General features: G+C 40.1%; 2 protein-coding genes across 4 annotated transcripts in view; one reads left to right on the top strand and one right to left on the bottom strand.

The window, feature by feature from the left end:
* Window positions 1–14,033: 14,033 nt before the first annotated feature.
* ccdc167 (coiled-coil domain containing 167) lies at window positions 14,034–19,815 on the bottom strand. Its single transcript, XM_061900613.1, has 4 exons — window positions 19,649–19,815; window positions 19,365–19,456; window positions 16,996–17,048; window positions 14,034–15,054 (listed from the first exon to the last, which is right to left on the bottom strand). The coding sequence occupies exons 1-4, from the start codon at window positions 19,709–19,711 to the stop codon at window positions 14,936–14,938; spliced, it is 327 nt and encodes a 108-aa protein (XP_061756597.1). The 5' UTR covers window positions 19,712–19,815; the 3' UTR covers window positions 14,034–14,935.
* Window positions 19,514–25,040, top strand: part of kif25 (kinesin family member 25) — a 28,994-nt gene continuing 23,467 nt past the window's right edge. For 2 of the 3 annotated variants that reach the window (XM_061900607.1, XM_061900608.1), the window contains exons 1-4: window positions 19,514–20,193; window positions 20,308–20,373; window positions 24,337–24,459; window positions 24,560–24,704. In XM_061900607.1, coding sequence (XP_061756591.1) covers window positions 20,125–20,193; window positions 20,308–20,373; window positions 24,337–24,459; window positions 24,560–24,704 — 403 coding nt within the window. In that variant the 5' untranslated portion in view covers window positions 19,514–20,124. The remainder of the gene's footprint in view (window positions 20,194–20,307; window positions 20,374–24,336; window positions 24,460–24,559; window positions 24,705–25,040) is intronic. The other variant, XM_061900605.1, reaches the window with a different exon arrangement.

Genomic DNA, 25,040 nt, shown 5'->3' with positions numbered 1-25,040 from the left:
ATCTATATGTCGTGGTCAAAAGTTACACTTGTAAAGAACATAATGTCATGGCTGTCTTAAGTTTCAAATCATTTCTACAACTCTTATTTTTTTGTAATAGAGTGATTGGAGCACATACTTGTTGGTCACAGAAAAACATTCATGAAGTTTTGTTCTTTTATGAATTTATTATGGGTCTACTGAAAATGTGAGCAAATGTGCTGGGTCAAAAGTATACATACAGCAATGCTAATATTTGCCTCCATGTCCCTTGGCAAGTTTCACTGCAACAAGGTGCTCTTGGTAGCCATCCACAAGCTTCTGGTTGAATTTTTGGCCACTCCTCTTGACAAAATTGGTGCAGTTCAGGTAAATGTGTTGGTTTTCTGACATGGACTTGTTTCTTCAGCATTGTCCACAGGTTTAATTCGGGACTTTGGGAAGGGCATTCTAAAACCTTAGTTCTAGCCTGATTTAGCCATTCCTTTATCACTTTTGACATGTGTTTGGGGTCATTGTCCTGATGGAACACCCAACTGCGTCCAAGACCCAACCTCCTGGCTGATGCTTTTAGGATGTCCTGAAGAATTGGGAGGTAATCCTCCTTTTTCATGATCCCATTTACTCTCTGTAAAGCACCAGTTATATTGGCAGTAAAAGAGGCCCAGAGTATAATACTACCACCACCATGCTTGACGGTAGGAAGGGTGTTCCTGGGATTAAAGGCCTCACCTGTTCTCCTCCAGAAATATTGCTGGGTATTGTGGCCAAACAGTTAAATTTTTGTTTCATCTGACATCATAATACACCAATAATAACCAATTATAATGAAGGGGAACTGTCCCAGACAACTCTGTGTCGTCACTGTTTACCTGACACATGAAACGTGACAAATTTTAAAATGTGATTTGTGGCAATTCGGAAAGTGTCAGTTGCTACGTAGAATGGCGCTTTCCATCTTTTTCAGCAGACTGCATGGCAAAATGATTAAATCCCTGCCCCCATTCACGGCTGATCTATCCCAAATATGGGGCCATATGAATCCCTTCCGTACTCTATCCCCATCTGTAATTAATTTAAAAATTATAAATGCACACACACACACACACACACACACACACGCAAGCACGCACAAACGCACACGCCACAAACACACACACACACACACACACACTGGTTATCATTTAGAATGGGGACCACGTTTTTGATCACCACTTGTGGGCACCACCCTTTCTACAGGTTGTGGAAGCAAACAAAAAAAATGAGGTCAAATGGCCACTGGCCAGTTAGCTCATACACATATTTAAATCTCTGGATTGTTGAAGTAATGGGCCGATCATTCTTACTGGGGACCCTGGGGAAAAAGAGTTAATATGGTTCGTAGGGACCAAATTTTTATAATTTTGCATAATTCACACACATTTGTACGTGTTAGGGTCAGGGTTAGGGTTAACCCTAACCCTGACCCTACATGTTTTATGGGCCAAAGCTTAAAAATCACTTAGGCATCTTCAGAATAGATCTGACTATCATTTTAGAAGGTTTCCCTTTAGGGGACCCGTTTTTTTTGTCCCCATACCGTCAGAGGTCCCCTAAAGGTGACTGTGTAAACAGAGCAATGTCCCCATTAAGTAAGCATTGCCAGGACACACACACACACGCGCGCGCACACACACACACACACACACACACACACACACACACACACATATCCTTCGCCTGTTGCTCATTAAATAAGAACACAAATAACGATTTTCACCTTTCTTCTGGGACATTTGTTTTGTTGTTTAACTTGCCAAGTGAACATAATTAGTGCGTGCACAAGTCACTTACTCCCTCTGTTTTTCTCAGAAGCCACCCCTCCCTCTTGTCCACACACTCGCACACACACTCGCCCACACACAATCTGGTGGAGAAATCCATCTTTTGCATCATCTCCATGATAACCAAACAAAGGGTGACCACACATGAGAGTGCAGGGCATGTTGGTTACACCCACAACTTATGACTCAATATTGGTAATTATTACGCTAATAACAAGGTTTCCCGAGGGGTGTATGGAGTTGAGGGTGCTTTGGTAATTGCCTGATCAGCTGTTACATAATGCAAACAAATGCGTAAGAACACAAAAGACAAGATGGGAGTGTTGTTATGGAGAAGCTGCAATGACAAACAACAAATTGTTTTTTCCTGCTGAGCAAATGTTGCAAAAAAAAACATTTTATCTTGGTAACATGACGTCTTTATTCCCGTGATAGTACATGACTTTTTACTCCAAACGTTGAAACTACTTTTTGCGTTGTTGAGATGTTGTGTTACATTAGGACTGTCTATTTTAACAATGGTAGATTTTCCCTACCATTTTTGTAACATTGCAACTTTTTCTCGTAATGAGGTGGCGACATGTCCGCCGGAGCACAGCTGGGATAGGCTCCAGCACCCCCCACATACCCAAAATGGACAATCGGTGGAAAAATGGATGGATGGATGGTTTATTTCAACAATGGTATTTTTTTCCTTTTAACAACAATCATTTATTTTTCTCATGACATAACTCGGGGTCTTTGGGGTCGCCTTAGTGGCTCCCTGGAGCATTTTCAAAAAAGGTTTGAAAATGGAAAAAGATGGAGGAAAAATAAATGTTTTGTTTTAGTATGTTTTTTGTTTGAGGACAAACATGACACAAACCTTCCCAATTGATGGAAAGCCCACTGTTTAATATGTTTGTGTGTATGCTTCACTGATGAGAATATTTTGTGGACTACCAATTTTTTTGAACTCACCATAGTGTGGACTGTGACACATGACATTTGTTTTCATGGAAAATCTTCCTCTCCTTTGTCTCATTTTGTTGACCAAATGTTTTATACTGTGCGTGAATGCACAAAGGTGAGCATTGTTAATGTTATTGAATTGTTGGAGTGCTAGTCAGGTATATTTGTTCAGTGCATGACTGCAAGTTAATCAATGCTAACATGCTATTTAGGTTAGCTGTATATACATATTGCATTATTATGCCTCATTTGTAGCTATATTTGAGCTTATTTAATATCCTTTACTTTTATCCTCTTTGTATATAATCTAGTTTTGCATCCCAAAAAGGGACAAGCGGTAGAAAATGGATGGATGGATGTAATATGGCTACATTTCAAATAGTTGTTTGTGTACCATGTTGTTCCAGACCACAGTAAAGATGACCTGGCCTGCCAAAGATTGTAATGAATCTGATAAAATAAAAAAAAGACAGTCTGCCGTTTCCTTTAACTTGGACACACATATCTGTACATTTGGTCATTAAAAGCCAGTATTTTCCAGGAGTTATCTCACCTCCTGAGTAGCCTAGGATTTACTAAAGGTTTCTAATGTTGTAAAAATGTTTAGAATAAATATTACATCTCAACATTTCTGTCAACAAAGATTTGTTTCAGCCTGCGACACATAGTCATTTCGATAGTAAGCTATAATAGCTAATATAGACACTTATGTCATGTGTTGCCTTCAATAAAAGACTTGTATATGGATTTTCTTTTTTTGCGGTTAAAGACAGTTTTGTTTTTGGTATTTTTGGTCCATTATGGCTCTTTCAACATTTTGGGTTGCCGACCCCTGACATAACTTCTTGTTTTAATGCTACAACCTTATTTTCATTAATATGTTATTTTCTTAACATTATAAAAATATGTTTTCTTAATTGTGTTTATCAGCGCAACAAAGTTGTTACAGTACATTACAACTCTTTTCTTTTAACACTGCAATATTACACTTTACCACTTAATCTCCAAGCATTACGTTTTTTCTTGCGAAATTCCACATTTTTAACAAAGTGTGACCCCCTATTTTCACCATAACAATGTAAAAGGTTAATATAAATCTGTTCCTCTTTCTACCCCCCTCTTTATCTGATTTATTTTGTAATTCAAGTATTTCACGTTTTTTTCTTGCCAATTTATGACTTTTTAACAAAGCGTGACTCTCCCCATCACCCCTTTTCATTATAAATATGTAATGTAAAATTGTCCCAGAACTGAACAAGTGACTTTTATACTCGAGGTAAACATCAGTGGAGCCGCCGTTCAACTTGATGAACCTTGTGTTCAAGCAGGTGGGCGCTTGAAAAAGCAACATCTGTTAAGGAGAGACGAGGAGGGAAAAAAAACAGGATGAACAAACATGTCCCTCCTGCCGAGAGAGGCTCGTCAGGCCGTTAATGGACTTTACCTTTGACCCACTTCTTGCCATTTTTATACTTTAGCGATTCATATCATTACAACCAATTGTATTTTGGTATTAATAGATAGATAGATAGATAGATAGATAGATAGATAGATAGTACTTTATTGATTCCTTCAGGAGAGTTCAGACAGGTATGTTATATATTGTGTATATTATATAAAAAATATAATATAATAATATATCAGTGTATATTATATACTGTATATATAATATGTAAATATTACACATATATTGTATTTTATATTGCTACTATGTTACAATTTTAGTCTATACATTTTGTTTTCGCCCACTTTTTGCCCCCTTGTGTGCATTATTCTATCTGTCCTTACCCTTTCCATCCTATGTAACTGAGCTACTGTGTGGAACAATTTCCCTTGTGGATCAATAAAGTTTGTCTACGTCTAAGTCTAAGTAAGTTCCTCTACATGAAACTTTTAAGATTTAACAATGCCTAAGGACTGCTGTAGAGGAAGAATACTGTCTTTTTTGGGTTGTTGTTTTGTCAGAAATAGGTAACTGGTTAAAAGTCAGTTTTCGGATCACTTGGCTAATCATTTTTTTCTTTTAAAAAGGAGCAAAAGTGATAACTTGACAATAACTAAAAAATAACCACAGACTGTATACTGCAGATACAAAATATACTGTACATACATACTGTATGCACATACATACATATGCAGTCACATATATAGGTACATATTCACGCACATATGCATACATACACTCATGCCTACCATCACGTATCATCAATCATATACTAACGTTTTACCCCCTCCGTGACAAACTGTTGAAGCTTAACCTATTTTTACCATAACAATGTAAAAGGTTAATATAATCCGCTACACTTTCTTCCTGTTACGGTTTGTACAGGGGAAGAAGGTGGCACAGACAGGAGGGACGTCGTTTTTGCTCCATTTATATATATATACGTATATATATAAAAAATTATGGAGTGTCCAAATGTGTACGTGTGTGAAAAATTAACTGTAGTGTGTTACCTGAAGTCTTGAGCGAGAGGCGGAAGTCCAAGAGGGGCAAGGCTGGCTCGGAAGTCCGTGAGAACAGGCAGGAGGTCGGGGGCAATAGCGAGGCGTCAAAGTCTATGTCCAGACGGGAGGTCGAGATCCAAAAGGGGCAACCAGGGGAGAACACAGGGAGCCGAGACACACAGCTCGTAATGCAGGAACGGAAGAAGACTGCTGGATCGACAAGGAAACACGGGACAAATGAACACGACGGGAAAGGAACACAAAGAGAGAGCATAGAGCTTGAATGACGGCTTCAGGAACAGATCGCTACGTTCTGGCACAAGATGCAGGTTCGCATTGGCTTATGAAGGCAGAGCCTCTCAGTTGACAGGTGTGTTGACTGCTGATGATTGATTGAATGCTGCTTGCGCGCTCTTGGAGGTGCGCTGTGACACTTCACCCCTCTTTATCTGCTTTCTTTAGTAATTCAAGTTAAAGTTAAAGTTACCAATGATTGTCACACACACACTAGGTGTGGCGAAATTTTTCTCTGCATTTGACCCATCACGCCCTGAGATCGGTAGGTTGTGAGTTCAAACCCCGGCCGAGTCACACCAAAGACTATAAAAATGGGACCTATTACCTCCCTGCTTGGCACTCAGCATCAAGGGTTGGAATTGGGGGTTAAATCACCAAAAATGATTCCCGGACGCGGCCACCGCTGCTGCCCACTGCTCCCCTCACCCATCAAGGGTGATGTATTCATTACATTACGTTTTATGCATTTTAACCAATTGTACTGTTGATAATAGAAGTAATTATCATTATTAATTTTCAATGTTGTTATTTCTATTGTTTTTTTTTGCTCCATTTGTAGTACAACAATGTTCATTGTCATTTCTGTGTTATTACTATCTAACTCATTAACTGGTTATAGTTTTTGGTATCATATTTGTATACATTGTATTTGCTGATGTTGTTCTAGTTTTTTTGTTGCTGTCTCTCTGTCTTATCCCCCCTCTGTCTTCTTCTTTTTCTTCTTTCTATCCCCTCAAGCTCCGGTCGGGCTCCGCTAAACTCTAAATATATCCATTTAAAAAGTCAAATACAAATAAAGTAACAAAAGAAATTGATTTATTTTTAAATATAAAATAGATTTTTACAGACATAAGATGACCGAGGACGTCAAAGTCTTTTTGGGAGGTTGTTTTTCTGAACTCTAACTGGAAATATGTGCTGCCCTAGAAAGGGAAGTCCATTAGTTTTAGAGGAGAGGATGCTCAGCAACACGCCTTTCAGACATTGAATGATTTCCGCTAAAGGAAATTGGCTGTGTCAATGGCAGTGCTTCCTTTGGGGACATATTTAGCAGAAAATGGTTGGAGACAGCGTGTTGTTTATGATTTTTTTTTAAGCAGGTCAATTTGACAAAACAAAAAACAAAAAACCCGGTAGCATGAATTTGAGCATGCCTCAGCTGCACTACAAATTTAAAAAAAGCAAAGTTCGTCACTCGTCGAGGAGAGAGAGAAATATCATGAGTCACAGGTTGTCTGGTTATGATGTATTTTATTGGTTATTTACAGAGTTTGCGTCAGCTGCTCGCTATGATATACATTATATTGCCAAAAGTATTTGGCCACCCAGCCAAATGATGAGAAGTAGGTGTCCTAATCACTTGGCCCGGCCACAGGTGTATAAAATCAAGCGCTTAGGCATGGAAACTGTTTCTACAAACATTTGTGAAAGAATGGTCCGCTTTCAGGAGCTCGGTGATTTCCAGTGTGCAACTGTCATAGGATGCCACCTGCGCAATAAATCCAGTCGTGACATTTCCTCGCTCTTAAATATTCTAAAGTCAACTGTCGGCTTTATTATAAGAAAATGGAAGAGTTAGGGAACAACAGCAACTCAGCCACCAAGTGGTAGGCCACGTAAACTGACAGGGAGGGGTCAACGGATGCTGAAGCGCACAGTGCAAAGAAGTCACCAACTTTCTGCACAGTCAGTTGCTACAGCGCTCCAAACTTCATGTGACCTTCCAATTAGCCCACGTACAGTACGCAGAGAGCTACATGGAATGGGTTTCCATGGCCGAGCAGCCTAATCTAAGCCATACATTATTAAGTGCAATGCAAAGCGTCGGTTGCAGTGGTGTAAAGCATGTCCCCACTGGACTTTAGAGCAGTGGAGACCCCTTCTCTGGAGTGACGAATCACGCTATTCCATCTGGCAACCTGGTGGACGAGTCTGGGTTTGGAGGTTGCCAGAAAAACAGTACATTTGGTTAATGGTACATTTCGGACTGCATTGTGCAGAGTGTGAAATTTAATGGAGTAGGAATTATGGTGTGGTGTTAAGTTCCAGTGAAAAGAACTTTGGATGCTCCAGGATACCAAAACATTTTGGACAATTCCATGCTCCCAACCTTGTGGGAACAGTTTGGAGCGGGCCCCTTCCTCTTCCAATACGACTGTGCACCAGTGCACAAAGCATGGTCCATAAAGAAATGGATGACAGAGTTTGATGTGGATGATCTTGACTGGCCTGCACAGAGTCCTGACCTGAACCCAATAGAACACCTTTGGGATGAATTACAACGGAGACTGAGAGCCAGGCTTTCTCGACCAAAATCACTGTGTGGCCTCACCAATACGCTTTTGGAAGAATGGTTGAAAGTTCCTATAAACACACTCCGTAACCTTGTGGACAGCCTTCCCAGAAGAGTTAAAGCTGTAATAGCTGCAAAAGGTGGACCGACATCATATTGAACCCTATGGGTTAGGAATCAGAATCAGAATCAGCTTTATTGTCATTACGCAGGGTAACGAGATTGAAGCCATTCCATACAGTGTGCATGCATGAAAACAATGTGTAAATATACAAAAATATAAAAAATCTAGAAGTGATAACAAGTATAGAAGTGATAAAAAATATGGAAGTGTTTTTTTTTTTACAAATGTACACTCTATACCAGGGGTGCCCACACTTTTTCTGCAGGCGAGCTAATTTTCAATTGACCAACTCGAGGGGATCTACCTCATTTATATATATCATTTGTATTTATTTATTTATGAAAGAGACATTTTTGTAAACAAGTTAAATGTGTTTAATGATAATACAAGCATGTGTAACACATATAGATGTCTTTCTTTCACAAAGACAAGAATATAAATTGGTCTATTACCTGATTCTGATGACTTGCATTGATTGGAATCAGACAGTAATGATGATAACGCCCACATTTTCAAATGGAGGAGAAAAAAAGTTGTCCTTTCTGTACAATACCACATGAAAGTGGTTGTTTTTTGGCATCTAATTCATCCAGCTTCCATACACTTTACAAGAAAAACATTGGCGGCAAATTCCGTAGCTTGCTTGATTGACATTCACGGCACCCGAGGGTCTTGTGAGATGACGCTGGCTGCTGCCAGTTCATTATTATGAAAAAATGACAGAGAGGAAGGCGAGAAACACTTTTTATTTCAACAGACTCTCGCGCCGTCCCTTCCGTCAAAACTCTAAAGGCCGACTGCACATTTCCCTGCTTCATGCTGCCTGCGCTAACTAAATACAGAGTCTCGGAAAACTGGCGTGCACAAGCGATCCCTCAGAAAGCTGGCATGTGCAGTCGGCCTTTAGAGTTTTGACGGAAGGGACGGCGCGAGAGTCTGTTGAAATAAAAAGTGTTTCTCGCCTTCCTCTCGGTCATATTTTAATAATAATGATCTTGCAGCAGCCAGCGCCATCTCACAAGACCCTCCGGTACAGTGAATGTCATTTAAGTGACGTCTTGTTGAAGATTGATGATCACTAATTTTTAAGTCTATTTTTTTTAAAAGCCTGGCTCGAGATCGACTGACACACCCCCCGCGGTCGACTGGTAGCTCGCGATCGACGTAATGGGCACCCCTGCTCTATACAGTGGGCGAAATTAATATATACATGAATATCTACATGAAAAAACAGGGTGGTTGGTGAAATGGGTTATTGCACAGAAGAGAAGGCAGTTATGAGGGTCAGTGGGGCAGTCCGTTCAGGATAGTTATGGCCCTGGGGAAAAAGCTGTTCTTTAGCCGGTTTGTCTTGGTTTTAATGCACCTGTAGCGCTTCCCAGAGGGCAGCAGGTGGAAAAGGTCAGAGCCAGGGTGGGTGCTGTCCTTGATGATGGCACTGGCTCTGTTGAGGCAGCCGGAGGTGTAGATGTCCATCAGAGAGGGGAGAGGGCAGCCGAAGATCTTCTGAGCCATCTTAACCACTCTTTGCAGCCTCTACCTGTCTGCTGCAGTGCAGCTGCCATACCATACTGTAATACAGTAGGTCAGCAGGCTCTCGATGGACGAGCGGTAGAAGGTCAGCAGCAGGTCAGGCTTCAGGTTGTACTTCCCGAGGACTCTCAGGAAGTGCAGCCGCTGCTGAGCCTTCTTGATGATTGATGTGGTGTTGACTGTCCAGGAAAAGTTGTTAGAGATGTGGACTCCAAGGTACCTGAAGGTGTGGACCCTCTCCACACGCTCGCCGTTGATGTAGAGGGGGGCAGGGTCGGTGCTGCTCCTCCTGAGGTCGACGATGATCTCTCTGGTCTTCCTGGTGTTGAGAGCGAGGTGGTTCTCCGAAGACCAGGCCGTCAGCTTCAGGACCTCCTCCCTGTAGGCAGCCTCGTCACCCCTGGAGATGAGCCCGACCACTGTGGTATCGTCAGCGAACTTGACGATAAGGTTGTCACTGTGGGCTGGACTGCAGTCATGGGTGTAGAGGCAGTAGAGGAGGGGGCTCAGCACACAGCCCTGTGGGGAGCCGATACTCAGCGTGCGGGTGGATGAGAGGTGGGGGCCAAGTCTCACATTCTGGGGTCGGTCCGTTAGGAAGTCCCTTATCCAGGCACTGTGAGAGGGGGGAGGCCAAGAGTGTCCGGTTTATTGCAGAGTCTGTCCGGGATTACTGTATTGAAGGCAGAACTATAATCCACAGATGGCACTTGGAATGGCACTTGAAGTTCATATGTGAGTCAAGGCTGGTGGCCAAATACTTTTGGCAATATAGTGTAAGACGCAGTGGCATAGCGTTTGCTAGAAGCTAAAACTGCAAGCGCCCTTATTTTTCAGACATTTATGTGACTGTTTTCTTTAGCTCCAGTGCATTTTTCCATGAACAAAATGCTGCAGGGAAAGCTGAAATTGGTATTGATTATAAGGCTTTACAGATTTATATACTGTACAAGGTAAACAGTTTTGGTTACGGCATTGACCCCTGTGGGACGCCGCAGGTAAAATCCAAACCAAATGATGCATGTTCTCTCAACTTCTCAAATTGCCTGTGAACCCTTATTATTAAGTTATCAGCGCAACACATCCTGTTGCCCTTCAAAATGAAAGCAAGTAAGTAAAAAAAAAAAAAAGGTAGCTGGACAATATGTATTTCATCTCAGGGTGGGGTTTACGTTTTTCTCGTATTTTATGGGAAATTTGCAAATGGTGACAGTTTCGCAAATTGGTTCCTGTTTTTTTTTTTTGTCATTTTGGATATTTTAGAGGCCTTTTCAGAAGCTGGTTTCTGGCATACTGACTTGCTCCATATGATTAGGTTTTTGAAATAGTGGCTGTCTGACTATAGCGGGGGTTTCAAACTCATTTTAGCTCAATGTTAATCACATGCACGTAATCAAGCTGATTAAGGATGAAATGACTATAATATTTTCCGCTTGCCACAAAAGAAAGGGTGTGTGCGGGTGTGGACAGTGTGTGTGTTCATGGTGATCGAGGGAGTGGGAAGAAGGACATGAAATAAGACTACGCATGACCAACAATAAAAAAACAAATCTGTACCGGCAATGTTACAATAAAAAAAAACTATGATAAATTATAACAATGTACAAACCCCAAAACCGAGGCGCAAAGTTCAAAAGCCAGCATCTGTGATGGTATGGGGGTGTATTAGTGCCCAAGGCATGGGTAACTTACACATCTGTGAAGGCACCATTAATGCTGAAAGGTACATACAGGTTTTGGAGCAACATATGTTGCCATCCAAGCAACGTTATCATGGACGACCCTGCTTATTGCAGCAAGACAACGCCAAGCCACATGTTACAACAGCGTGGCTTCATAGTAAAAGAGTGCGGGTACTAGACTGGCCTGCCTGTAGTCCAGGCCTGTCTCCCATTGAAAATGTGTGGCGCATTATGAAGCCTAAAATACCACAACGGAGACCCTGGGCTGTTGAACAACTTCAACAGTACATCAAGCAAGAATGGGAAATAATTCCACCTGAAAAGCTTCAAAAAACGGTGTCCTCAGTTCCCAAACGTTTACTGATTGTTGTTAAAAGGAAAGGCCATGTAACTATCATGCCTGTTAATCTGGGTTTATGTTTGATCATGTTATGTTTTGTTTTTGGACTTGTTTTCCGTTTTTGCACTTCCTGGTTTTGTTGGTTTCCATAGTTACTAATTAGTTTCCAACTGGTCTCCAAGTCACGCCCTTGCCCTCAGCCCCACACGTTTCTCATCATAATAGTCTCTATTTAAGTCATTTGTTTTCTGTTCCTCAGCCTGGGAACTTTGCTTAGTGCTTATGCTGTACTACTTGCTACATGCTAGTGCTACATGCTACTTACTATGACCACGCACCTACTTTGCCTTGCCACGCTGATAATTGTTTTGACCACGCCACATAAGATCTTGTTTGTATTTATGTCTCTGTGCAAGTTTTTGGTTTGTTTTCTACCTTTGATAGGATCTTTTGTTTATTTGTATATAGTCACGCCATTGTGCTATTTTGGTTGTAGTTTAGTCTAGGTTATTATCCGCCACTGAGTGCGCGCTTTGTTGTCCCTTTTTGTATTACAGTATATAAATAAATTAAATATGTACCTGAATTCACGCCTGGCTCGTCCCAAATTTCCTCTGCATCGAAGAAGCAAAACTAATCCAAGTCAAAGTCTTGACAGTAACACAGTGTAAAAACGCCCCAGTGCCAACTTGTTTGCATTGTTTTGCTGCCATTACATCCCATCCATCATCCATCATCTTCCGCTTATCCGAGGTCGGGTCGCGGGGGCTACAGCCTAAGCAGGGAAACTCAGACTTCCCTCTCCCCAGCCACTTCGTCTAGCTCTTCCCGGGGGATCCCGAGGCGTTCCCAGGCCAGCCGGGGGACATAGTCTTCCTAACGTGTCCTGGGTCTTCCCCGTGGCCTCCTACCGGTTGGACGTGCCCTAAACACCTCCCTAGGGAGGCGTTTGGGTGGCATCCTGACCAGATGCCCGAACCACCTCATCTGGCTCCTCTCGATGTGAAGGAGCAGCGGCTTTACTTTGAGTTCCTCCCGGATGGCAGAGCTTCTCACCCTATCTCTAAGGGAGAGCCCCGCCACACAGCAGAGGAAACTCATTTCGGCCGCTTGTACCCGTGATCTTATCCTTTCGGTCATGACCCAAAGCTCATGACCATAGGTGAGGATGGGAACGTAGATCGACCGTCTGCCATTACATTTTAAGTTAATGATTATGTGCTAAAAAAAAATTTGGTTTCTCAGTTCAAAATTAAGTATCTTGTCTATTCAATTGAATATAAGTTGAAAAGGATTTGCAAATCATTGTATTCTGTTTTTTTTTACGAATTACACAAAGGGCCACCTTAACTGGTTTTGGGTATTGTATTTGCTCATGTAAAAGGTGCATTTTAAGAACTTTTAATTAAAAAAAATAATTTCATGTGCAACGCATCGTGAGTTTGCAGGGATAATCGAGCAGGGTCTCCCAACAGAGAGAGTTTCAATTCCAACCTCCGGAGGAACTTTGAACATGTCACAAGGGAGGCGTTGGATATGAAGTCCAAGTGGACCATGTCGAGGCAGCCGATTGGAGCCGTGGCCCTCGGGTGGCTGGACCCTGTCGTGGCGGTAATCCCAGAAACCAGTGATCCTGCTCATAGGCACTGATCTACATTTCTGCCAGTGATGCTCAGTGTGTGTATTAAAAAAAAATAAAAAATAGACGTTCAGCGAAGTTAATATCCTACATAATTTGTGGCTTTATTATTTTATAAAATGGACCAAACTCGCCACCAAATTATCCACAAGATTGATTTTTCCAAAATTATCTTAAAGATTGAAAATTGCCATTAATCCCACATAGGTGCTTGGCATTGTCCAAGGATGTTCGGGTCTCGAAGCACCCACGGGATCAGCGCCAATGGTCCTGCTGGCTTCATCTGGCGAGGATCTTCGGCTCTCAATGGATCAGTTCGCAGTAGAGTGTGAAGCGACAGGGATAAAAATCAGCCCCTGAAAGTCCGAAGCCATGTTTCTCGCCCGGAAAAGTGTGGAGTGCCATCTCCGGGTTGGGAAGATCTTGCCCCAAGTGGAGGAGTTCAAGTACATCAGATTCTTGTTCATGAGTGAAGGAAGAGTGGTTTGTGAGATCAACAGGAGGATCAGGACTCCATATCGATCTGTCGTGTTGAAGAAAGAGCTGAGCCGGAAGGCAAAGCTCTCAATTTGTTGGTCGATCAACATTAATACCCTCCCTTGGAGATAGGGTGAGAAGCGCTCTCGTCCGAGAGGAGCTCAGAATTAAGCCGCTGCTCATCCACATTGACAAAAACCAGCTAATGCCTCACTGGGGAGATGTTTGCCGCCTGTCTGACCGGTAAGAGGCCACGATGAAGATCCAGGACACGTTGGAGTAATGCCTCGAATCCCCCGGGAAGAACAAGACAAAGTGGCTGGAGGGAGTGAAGTTTGGGATTCTCTGCTTAAGCTATTGCCCCCACGACCTGATATCGGATAAGCGAAAGAAGTTGGATAAATATTTCATATAAAACTAATGCATTTCTTTTAAAAAACCACATAATTTCTTATTTTATTTCAAATACATTGAAATATTTTTATTAAGCATTCAGTGGGTCAATCTATAGAACATCATCGAGTGCAGCTGGGATAAGCTCCAGCACTCCCCGCAACCCCGAGAGGGACAAGCAGTAGAAAAATGGATGGATGGATAGCCCAAGCAAGGAAGGTGCTTAACTTATTTTGCAATTTCCTGCAGCATTTTCAGAAACTCCACCCTTAAAATCTGTTAAGGATGACATTAGGCCAGATGCTGATGTCCTGCATTATCGTCGGAGAAAGACTAAAAATATGTTGTTTTCGTGGAGGCTGACGCTTTATTTCTGATTTTGAAAAACAAAAAAAAACATAGATCTATCATAGAATTTCCTGTTTATGTCCATTTTTGAAGATAACCAATTAAATGTTGACCATTTCTGGCTTCTCTTGACGCAGTGACTCATTTAATGAGCCGTGCTTGCTTACTGCTGCAAATGGCTTTGATGGGAAAATAAATGCTGTTCTTTTTTCCTCCAAGTAATGCACTGCAGATGACTAATATAATACAATCTCAACTAGAAAAATAAGCTAATTAACAATAATATTTTTCTGATCATTATTTAGCGCTGTCTCTCTTTCAATGTCAATATGATTTTAATAAAACAAGAAGCATGCACATGTAGTATATGCATTTACTTCATGCTAAGCTCATTTGGTGATATTTATGTTACAAAATTACCTTTTGTTAAAAAAAAAAAGCCGCACATGCTCAAAAGGTCACACAAGTGACAATAATGCCATCTAGAGGCAGAAAGTAGGCACTAACCAACCCTCGTTAGCACTTAGTTTGGTCTCATTTATGAGTTGTCAGTCCTGTACACTGCAGGCCATTCACACTAACAAGCGAGACTAAACCCGCTTTTGGTGTCATGGGGCGTCGTCGTCGTAGATGAAGATGTAGTAGAAGAGAGCGCAAGCCGCCAGCACGGCCACCGACAGCATCGTGTTCTTCCTGTTTTCACCGCGTAACATCTGTAACTCCTTGTCTGGTGGATGACAACAATGTACATGTGGCCACAACATTAGGTACACCTGCACAATCTCATATCTTCATCTAGCAATTCAACTGAGACATTAAAGGCTCCCTAAAATGTAAAGTGGACTTTTTTATAATGTGCTAGTGGTGATGTGTGTCCTAGGAGGCAGTTTGAAGATGCCAACCTTCTTCAGGTTTTGCACCACATCTTAAAATATACCCTAGAGATGACCTGGGCAAATTAAGGCCTCATTAAGCTTTTCAACCTGGCCCCGTCGGACATTCCAAATATTTTTTTTAGATCTTCAAACTCTAACTGCCATTATGATGTGCAGTGATGTTTTCAAATGACCGTAAGTCTTGAACTATATAAAGTATTTCAATGGTTGGAATCTGCCCCTTTTGCATGACATACTGGTTACTATGGTAATCTAATTAGTTACTATGGTCATCCAAGTCACAGCAGCTCAGACGAGGCACCAAACAGTGTGGGTGGGGGGCATTTCCAGAGCGAGCCTGAAATGCGGGTGTCAGGGACAAAAACGGATGGATATTTTTACTACAAAGTTCTACAGCTTAATGATACATTAGATATATCGGATCGTAGGTGTTTTTTTTTTTTTACCCATCGCGTTTATATTTTGTCGTGCTTGTTGCATTTTGTTGCGTTTGGCTTGATTATAAAATTAGACAATCGAGAGGGGGAGTGACGTTCATATGTTGTCAATATTCAGTATTTTATCATTCATAGTTAAAATTGTAAATCACACTATCTATTTTCATGTACATACTGTACATTCAGTAAAAAAAAAAAAAAAAAATCCATTCTTTTTTTAAGGCGGTCTTTCATAACGTTTTAGGTATCAATCAGACATTATTGTAAAGTATTGTATTAGTGTACTGGCCCCCAGACACTTTATTTCTCTAAATTTGGACCCCGAGTCAAAATAATTGCCCAGGCCTACACTGGAGCATTGCCAACTATCCGTTAGCCACCTATATAAACCTGTAAGTTTGATTATTATTATTTTTTTTATTGTAATTTAATTTCCTATTTTTATATTTCTGCTATTAAAATGTAATGTTACCATTGTAGCTAATGTTGCTGCCATGCGTGGCCCCCTGCCGTATGTGATACTATATGGCATCTATTATGTTGGACAAGTACAGAGTTACAACAGGCACTACCGCATTTTTGCCTCATCCTTCACTTTAAGCATGAGTGAAGAATGTGTGAAAAATGCACTACCGACCAGACAAGTCCGAAAGAGAGAGCGATGATAGAGTATTATCTGCGCACACATGGTACTTCACTAAACACTGCAGCCGGTCCTAGACAGTCCCACGCAAAATTCTCCCAGGTATGAGGCACAAATACATGTGTACCTATTGTACAATGTATATGCATAGACAAACAGCTCATTAGCATAAAAGCTACAGACCCACAAAAAAAGTGTGGGTTCCCAATAATTTCTCAACTCTAGCATCAAAGCTATATTTTGGATAAAACTCTTCTAACATTATCGTGGGACCTCTGAGCCTGATTTAAAATATATACAATCATATAATATGTAACTTTTGGTGTACTAATAGGTTTTCTATTGTAGTTATCGTGTCTTCATTAGAGGACTTAATGACAAATTGATGACATAAATCGTTGCTTATTTATTTTTTTGACCTTACTGTAAGTGAAATGTGCCCATGTGTATTATTCAAAATCTATTAAAACAATATGCTTAGCATTGTTACATTTGCAGGTTGCAATAAGGTTTTGTGTATATTTTGCAGCTCAATATGGCTTTGGAATGCCGTTCTACATCAATGCAAACTAGGACCGTGATAAATCCTAAACATGTAGTTGAAAACCAGCAAATACTGCACGACTTATGTAGGTGTGCCTAATGTTGTGGCCATCATGTGTGTAGTATGTAAATAACCATACGCAACATACCCAATTTTTTCACGCTCTCAGTTATTAACGCCATGTCTTTTTCCACTTCTTGCCTGTTAAAACAGAAAAGGACAAAAGTAGCTTGCATCAACTGGTGCATCATGAGTTGAGTTGAGTTTATTTGGAACATGCATGCATACAACATGATACATCACAATTTCCAGCTTCTCTATTCAACATGTTTGAAAAGGAGTAGGAAGAAGCAGAGCTCATTTAATTCTACCCCTTTTCATTTACATTGCAGTTGCTAAAACTTTTGTTCACTTCCTGTTCTCAATTTAGTCACAATATACTCCATAAGTAATAACAATATAAATAAATAAATAATTGGTGAAGTAAATTATATTTCATATGGTGAGATGAGTAAGATTATCTTGAAAATGAATGGATGGATGAAATATATTCAGAATGATTATCATGGTCTTTCTTCTTTGTGGCGCAGTGGAAGAGTGGCCATGCGCAACCCGAGGGTCCCTGGTTCAATCCCCACCTAGAACCAACCTCGTCACGTCCGTTGTGTCATTGAGCAAGACACTTCACCCTTGCTCCTGATGGGTGCTGGTTAGCGCCTTGCATGGCAGCTCCCTCCATCAGTGTGTGAATGGGTAAATGTGGAAGTAGTGTCAAAGCGCTTTGAGTACCTTGAAGGTAGAAAAGCGCTATACAAGTGCAACCCATTCATCATTATTTATTTACTCAGTAAACACTTTAGGTTTGAAGTGTTTACTGAAGTAGATCATATTAGTACATTGACTCAGTTGCCTAATCCATTCCATAATTTAATACATCATATTGATATAATGAAGGTCTTAAGGCAGGGGTAGGGAACCTTTGGCTCTAGAGCCAGATGTGGCTCTTTTGATGACTGCACCAGGCTCTCAGATAAATCTTAGCTGACCTTGGTTAACACTGTAAGTAATGAATAATTACGCTGGTAATCACAGTGTCAAAAATAACATTCAAAATATAAAACATTCTCATGCATTTTAATCCATCCATCTGGTTTCTACCGCAGCTGTTCAAGAAGTCGCATTAATGGTAAGAATTATTTTATTTATTGTTGGTTAGCTTCAGAATAACAATGTTATTAAAAAATAATAAGAGACTTATTATACTCTAAAAAGGTTGGTCTTCCTTAAAAATGAACACATTTAGTTGTATTCAGTCTTTAAAAAAATATTACATGGCTCTCACGGAAATACTTTTTAAAATATTTGGCTTGTATGGCTCTCAGCCAAAAAGGCCTAATGAAACCCACTACTCCTGACCACGCAGTCTGATAGTTTATATATCAATGATGAAATATTAACGTTGTAACACATGCCAATACGGCCGGTTTAGTTTACTAAATTACAATTTTAAATTTACCGCGGAGTTTCTGGTTGAAAACGTCGCGGAATGATGATGCGTATGATGACGCGTATGATGACGCGTGCGCGTGACGTCTCGAGTTGGAGGGGACATATTAGCCCAGCACCACTAGCGGCTAAAAGTCGTCTCTTCTCATCGCGCAATTACACAGTATTTCGGACATATATGTTGCTGAATCTTTTGCAATTTGTTCAATTAATAATGGAGAAGTAGAAAGGTGGAGGTGGGAAGCTTTAGCCTTTAGCCACACAAACACATGGTGTTTCCTTGTTTAATATTCCCGGAGGTGAAGATTTACTATGGATTGGAGCGGTCAAGCAAACATGGTTCCCGACCACTTGTCAACCGGCCAGTTTCAGTGAGAAAATTTTGGTAAAAAGTAGCTTCTTACTGGAGATCAGCGGAACTTCTGTCGTGCTGCTGAATCGCTCACAATGCAATCGCCTTTTTTTCTAGACTATTTTTTTATTTTATTTTTTGTAGTCCTTCGCTATCAATATCCTCAGCCACGAGTCTTTCATCCTCGCTCAAATTAATGGGGAAATTGTAATTTTCTCGGTCCGAATAGCTCTTTTTGTTGGAGGCTCCCATTATAAACAATGTGAAGATGTGAGGAGCCCTCACACGGGTGACGTCATCGTCTGTGAATTCCAGAAAAGGCAGGGCTTTTCTCTTATCGACCAAAAGTTGTGAACTTTATCGTCGATGTTCTCTACTAATACCTTTCAGCAAAAATATGGCAATATCGCGAAATGATCAAGTATGACACATAGAATGGACCTGCTATCCCTGTTTAAATAAGAAAATCTCATTTCAGTAGGCATTTAAGGGTTGTACATACGTACAAATGTTTTAAAAATGATAATTTTCTCTAAGATTTTATATTTCTCCTCTTCTGTTGTGTTGAAAATAATTGTTGTATATTCTTGGGTATCAGATTACAGTTTATAATAGTTTTTTGATGATAGATTATTGATGATCTCCGTCATCATCTTCACCTCTCCTCCTCTGACAACTTCTTCCTGCTTCGAAACTCCGCCTTCTCCAGGTTGTCTTGGCAACGAGCCCGTCGCTCCTCCAAGCGATCGATCTAAAAGCAGATAATTAAAATACACTCGTAGAATATATTTTAAAGACAGCAATAAGCATCGGACTTTTGTTCGCGTGAACATAGCAAAGAAACAGTCGTAGTAGGTTTGATGTTATCTGATGGGAGTTTTTGTATCGCGTATAAAAAAAAATCGCGTTAAACTAAAAACAAGTTGAAAATGACATATATTACCTCAGTAGCCACACTTGTGTTCTCCCGTCGTCTGTCCTTCACTTTGTCCATTTTTAAAAGCATAAAAAATTACATTCACCTTTTAAAAAGTGTTTAAAGCAGTCGGCCACGACGAACACGGAAGTTATTATCTTCTTTGTTGGTTTTCAATCTCTGCACTCTGCTACCCTCTGGTGTTATATAACCATCAAAACCACGTGTGTGTTTTTGTTTGTTTGTTGTTGTTTTTTAACCTCGCTGTATTTAGTTCGTTTTAACTTTAAAAAGTGATTCTTCATATTTAATCAAATTAAATTTTGTTAAACCCACCGTCAAGTATTATTTATAGCAGGCTGTCGAGACAGGTGAAGAGAATTACGAGTGAGTTGTTCCTGGACGTTTCTAATCGGATTAGATGACATTTGGAGACCGTTTGAGCGTCTGCTAACACTTGAAAGACTAATCCTTACTTTCTTTTCTTCTTTAAACCTCATAAAATGCCTCTTTTTGTGAACCGTGACCAGGTTTTTGCTCACCAGGTCCACCTGCTGGAACACAAACTGAGAGTAAGTGGCGTAGGCGTCGAAAAAAAAAAAATTAGCAACTGAATTGCTTTTTTTTCAAAATTGTTATTTAACAATAATTTGCTAAAATAATAAGATAATTAATTGTGTTTTTAGACTAAAGAAGAACGGATACTGGAGTTGGAGACGGAAAATGCAATTCTTCATATAAGGCTTGCGGAGGTAAGACGATTTGTGTAGGAGGTTTATTCAACTGGTGACCTGTGGGCAAAATCAGGAACTAAAAATGACATAAATGGCCCCAAATTTCAGTTCAAAACATTGGGGTGAATAATGTTGCTAAAAACAGAAAACTCTTCTTACATAAACGATTTTTGAAGAAGGTCCTTGATAACCGAGGTGGGTAAAGTGGCAGGAGAGTATAAAACCAGTGAAGTTGACACGTTCTGTAATTCGTAAATGAAAACAGAATACAATGATTTGCAAATCCTTTTCAACTTATATTCAATTGAATAGACTGCAAAGACAAGATATTTGATGTTCAAACTGAGAAACTTGATTTTTTTTGCAAACAATCATTAATTTAGAATGTAAGGGCAGCAAGACACTGCAAACAATTTGGCACAGCAGCATTTTTACCACGTGTTACTTGGCCTTTCCTTTTAACAACACTCAGTAAACGTTTGGGAACTTAGGAGACCAATTTTTGTAGTTTTTCAGGTGGAATTCTTGCCCATTCTTGCTTGATGTACAGCAAAGGTTGTTCAAAAGTCAGGGTTCTCCGTTGTGGTATTTTACGCTTCATAATGCGGCACTCATTTTCAATGAGTGCGGGTCAAGTACCCACACTCTTTTACTATGAAGCCACGCTGTTGTAACACATGGCTTGGCATGTGTTAAGCAGGGGCGTCCATGATAACTTTGCTTGAATGGCAACATATGTTGCTCCAAAACTTGCATGTACCTTTCAGCATTAATGGTGCCTTCACACGTGTGTAAGTTGCCCATGCCTTACACCCCATACCATCACAGATGCTGGTTTTGAACTTTGCGCCTATAACATGGTTCTTTTTCTCTTTGGTCCGGAGGACACGACACCCACAGTTTCCAAAAACAATTTGAAATGTTGACTCGTCAGACACCAGAACACTTTTCCACTTTGCATCAGTCTTAGATGAGCTTAGGCCCAGCAAAGCCGGCAGCGTTATTGGGTGTTGTTGATAAATGGCTTTCGCTTTGCATAGTAGAGTTTTAACTTCCACTTACAAATGTAGCGACCAACTGTAGTTTCTGACAGTCGTTTTCTGAAGTGTTCCTGACCCCATGTGGTGATATCCTTTACACACTGTCGCTTTTTGATGCAGTAGCGCCTGAGGGATCAAAGGTCTGTGTTATCATCGCTTGTGTGCAGTCATTTCTCCAGATTCTCTGAACCTTTTGATGATAATACTATGGACTGTAGTACGTATGCAGTATCCTTGTTTGTCAATGACTGAGCATTTCATAGAAGCTGCTTTTATACCCAGTCATGGCACCCGACTTTTCAAAATTAGCCTGTTCACCTGTGGGATGTTCCAAATAAGTGTTTGATGAGAATTCCACAACTTTTATCAGTCTTTTTTGCCACTTGTGCCAGCTTTTTTTAAACATGTTGCATGCATCAAATTCCAAATGAGCAAATATTTGCAAAAAATAATTGTTTCCAGTTTGAACGTTAAGTATCTTTTCTTTGCAGTCTATTCAACTGAATATAGGTTGAAAAGGGTGTGCAAATCATTGTATTTTGTTTTTATTTATGATTTACACAATGGGCCAACTTCACTGGTTTTGGGTTTTGTAATATATAATACATTAGTCCCTCAACAAGGGATGTAAAGATAAGCGGTAATAATGATGACTGCGGTAAAACTCTTGAAGGTAGATATTACGGTTTTGAATGAAAATTACCCAAAAAACGAGATTGATAAGTGCACTTTGATAAACTCACAGTCGGACTGGCGCCAACATGAAAGCAAGAGCCATCAACATTGTTCCCTATTAAGAAACAACATACTCCAATCCAAACTTATGTATACACATTGCTGTTTGAGCAACTAAACTATTCAATTGTGTACATTGAACCTACAAGCTGTGATCTTTTAGTGTATCTCAGAGTGATCGATCTTTCCTCAGAGGAAAAGATACGCAGGTGTTTTACGGTGCGTTTAAGTACTGCAGAACAGAGTAGGACGAAACGCCTACCAGAAATAATACATAATAATAATAGATTTTATGTGGAACACACGTTTTATTTAAACACATCTTAAAGTTGTACAGTACAAATCAAAACAATAAAAGCTTAACACTAAAAAACAATCAGTGAAGCATATAATAAACACAAATCAAGCAAACTAGTGGGTTTTCTAAATGTCTATTTATTATAGTTATGTTTAAAAAATAACTTGGTTTAAAGATTTCAGTGTGTATATAAATACTTTTTTTTACATAGTCAACAATACCGCAATAATATTTTGGTCACCATAACTGTGATATGTAACTATTATATTGTTACATCCCTAACCTCAATTTACAAGCTTAAAAACCACTTTCTTTATAAGACATATTGTATTAAAAATAATGTAACAACTACTGTAGTTTATACTGCCCACGCACACACACACATATATATGTATGTATGTACGTATGTACAGTATGAATGTATGTATATGTACAGTGCGTCTGAAACGTGTTCACCGCGCTTCACTTTTTAAAGTTAAAGTTAATGTACCAATGATTGTCACACACTCTTGGTGTCGCTAAATTATTTTCTGCATTTGATCCATCACCCTTGATCACCCCTCCACATTTTGTCGTGTTACATCCTCTTATTCCAAAGTGAATACATAAATTTTTGTCCCCAAAAGTCTACACGACAATGTGATTTTTAATTTTTTTTTTAATTTTCCAAATTTAATAGAAACAAAAAAACAGCCTTTGTTCAATACTGCACCTGTGGCAGCTACTCAGTGGCCTAGTGGTTAGTGTCCGCCGTGAGATTGGTGGGTTGTAAATTCAAACCCTTGCCGAGTTATACCAAAGACTATAAAAATGAGACCCATTACCTCACTGCTTGATAGCAGCAAGGGTGGAATTGGAGGTTAAATCACCAAAAATGATTCCCATTGCTCCTTTCACCTCCCAGGGGATAAACAAGGGTATGGGTCAAATCCAGAGGACAAATTTCACCACACCTTGTGTGCGTGTGACAATCTTTGGTACTTTACTTTAATAACAGCGTCAATTATTTTTGAGTACGATGCCACAAGCTGGCACACCTGTCTTTGGACAGTTTCGCCCATTCCTCTTTGCAGCACCTCTTAATCTCTTTGGTTTTCATCCAGGATGTCTCCGTACATCACTGCATGCATCTTTCCCTCTATCCTGGCTAGTCTCCCAGTTACTGATACAGAAAAACATCCCCACAGCATGATGTCCTTCCACCGCCCTGCTTCACTGTAGGGATGTTATTGGCCTGGTGATGAGCGGTGCTTGGTTTCCTCCAAACATGACGCCTGACATTCACCCCAAAGAGTTTGATCTTTGTCTCATCAGACCAGATCATTTTGTTTCTCATAGTTTTAGAGTCTTTCATGTGCATTTTGGCAAACTTTTTACTCCCTGACAGAGTCACCATCGGGTTCTTGGTCTCCTCCCTGACTAGACTAAGATGAATGCAGCAATGTACAGAAACATCCTGGATGAAAGCCAACACTTCGCATCCAACCTGATGGAGCTTGAGAGGTGCTGCAAAGAGGAATGGGCGAAACTGCCCAAAGATAGGTGTGCCATGCTTTTGGCATCGTATTAAAAAATACTTGAGGCTGTCGTTGCTGCTAAAGGTGCATCAACAAAGTATTGAGCAAAAGCTGTGAATACTTATGTACTTTGGATTTAATAGTTTTTTAGTTATACTATACGTGCTAAATACATATACAAAAATATTTTGTCATTGCCTTAATGGGGTATTTATTGTTTGTAGAATATTGAGGAAAACAATGAATTTATTTCATTTTAGAAGAAGGATGTCACCTAACGAAATTTGGGAAAAGTGAAGCGCGGTGAATACTTTCTGGATGCACTGAGTACAAAATAGTTAGATACCAATAATAAGGGCAAGCTCCAATGAAACTTAATGTAATGTTTCAGTCCTTGGGGAAACTGCATCAAGAACATGAAGAAAACACCAAAGCCCTCAAACGTCAACAACAAGAAGAAGAGGAGAAGAAGATCACCTGCTTAGCAATTGTCAAACTCATTTCTGACGTCCAGGTATATTATGAACACAAGGAATACTGTACACACTAATTGGAGATACGATGCTCTTACATTTTGCTCAATTGACATTTTTCTTTTGTGCTGCTGCTGTCAGGCTTTGAAGCAGTGCCTTAGTGAGGTTTTTGCAGTCTATGTGAGTTTTGCTACTGAGCTGGACGAGCAGAGTAAGCAGCTTCAGAAGGAGCTGACACAACAGAGCAGCTGTTCTCTGAAAGGATCCAGAGGAGATGAGAGTCAAAGTAAGGGTGTAAATGTGTGCAACGCCCACACAAACTTTACACTTAGACTTAGACAAACTTTATTGATCCACAAGGGAAATTGTTCCACACGGTAGCTCAGTTATAAAGGATGGAAAGGATAATGCAGGTATTAAGTAGATATATGTGCCACAGTAGCAATATACACCTTTTTTTCACTTTTTTGCCGCTTAACAATACTTTACCTGCTCATCACACCCCAACCACAAGGAGACGACACATTGTTATTCATTTTCTGAATCATAATCGATGAAGTAAAACTTCATATATTACACACTGAATAAAAATGCTTTGAAATCCAACCAAGCAGTACAAATA

The sequence above is a fragment of the Nerophis ophidion genome, linkage group LG05 (genome assembly GCF_033978795.1).
Source record: "Nerophis ophidion isolate RoL-2023_Sa linkage group LG05, RoL_Noph_v1.0, whole genome shotgun sequence".
Lineage (NCBI taxonomy): Eukaryota > Metazoa > Chordata > Actinopteri > Syngnathiformes > Syngnathidae > Nerophis > Nerophis ophidion.
This window is presented reverse-complemented; position numbering and strand designations above follow the sequence as displayed.

What these genes read in the sequence shown, in the direction of transcription:
- ccdc167 (XM_061900613.1), bottom strand. Translation starts at nt 19,711, where the DNA reads ATGCTTTTAAAAATGGACAAAGTGAAGGACAGACGACGGGAGAACACA. An exon ending in AAGTTGTCAGAGGAGGAGAG is followed by an intron (nt 17,049 to 19,364) that starts GTGAAGATGATG and finishes CTGTTTTAACAG; the next exon opens with GCAAGAAGTGGAAAAAGACA. An exon ending in TGAGAGCGTGAAAAAATTGG is followed by an intron (nt 15,055 to 16,995) that starts GTATGTTGCGTA and finishes GTCATCCACCAG; the next exon opens with ACAAGGAGTTACAGATGTTA.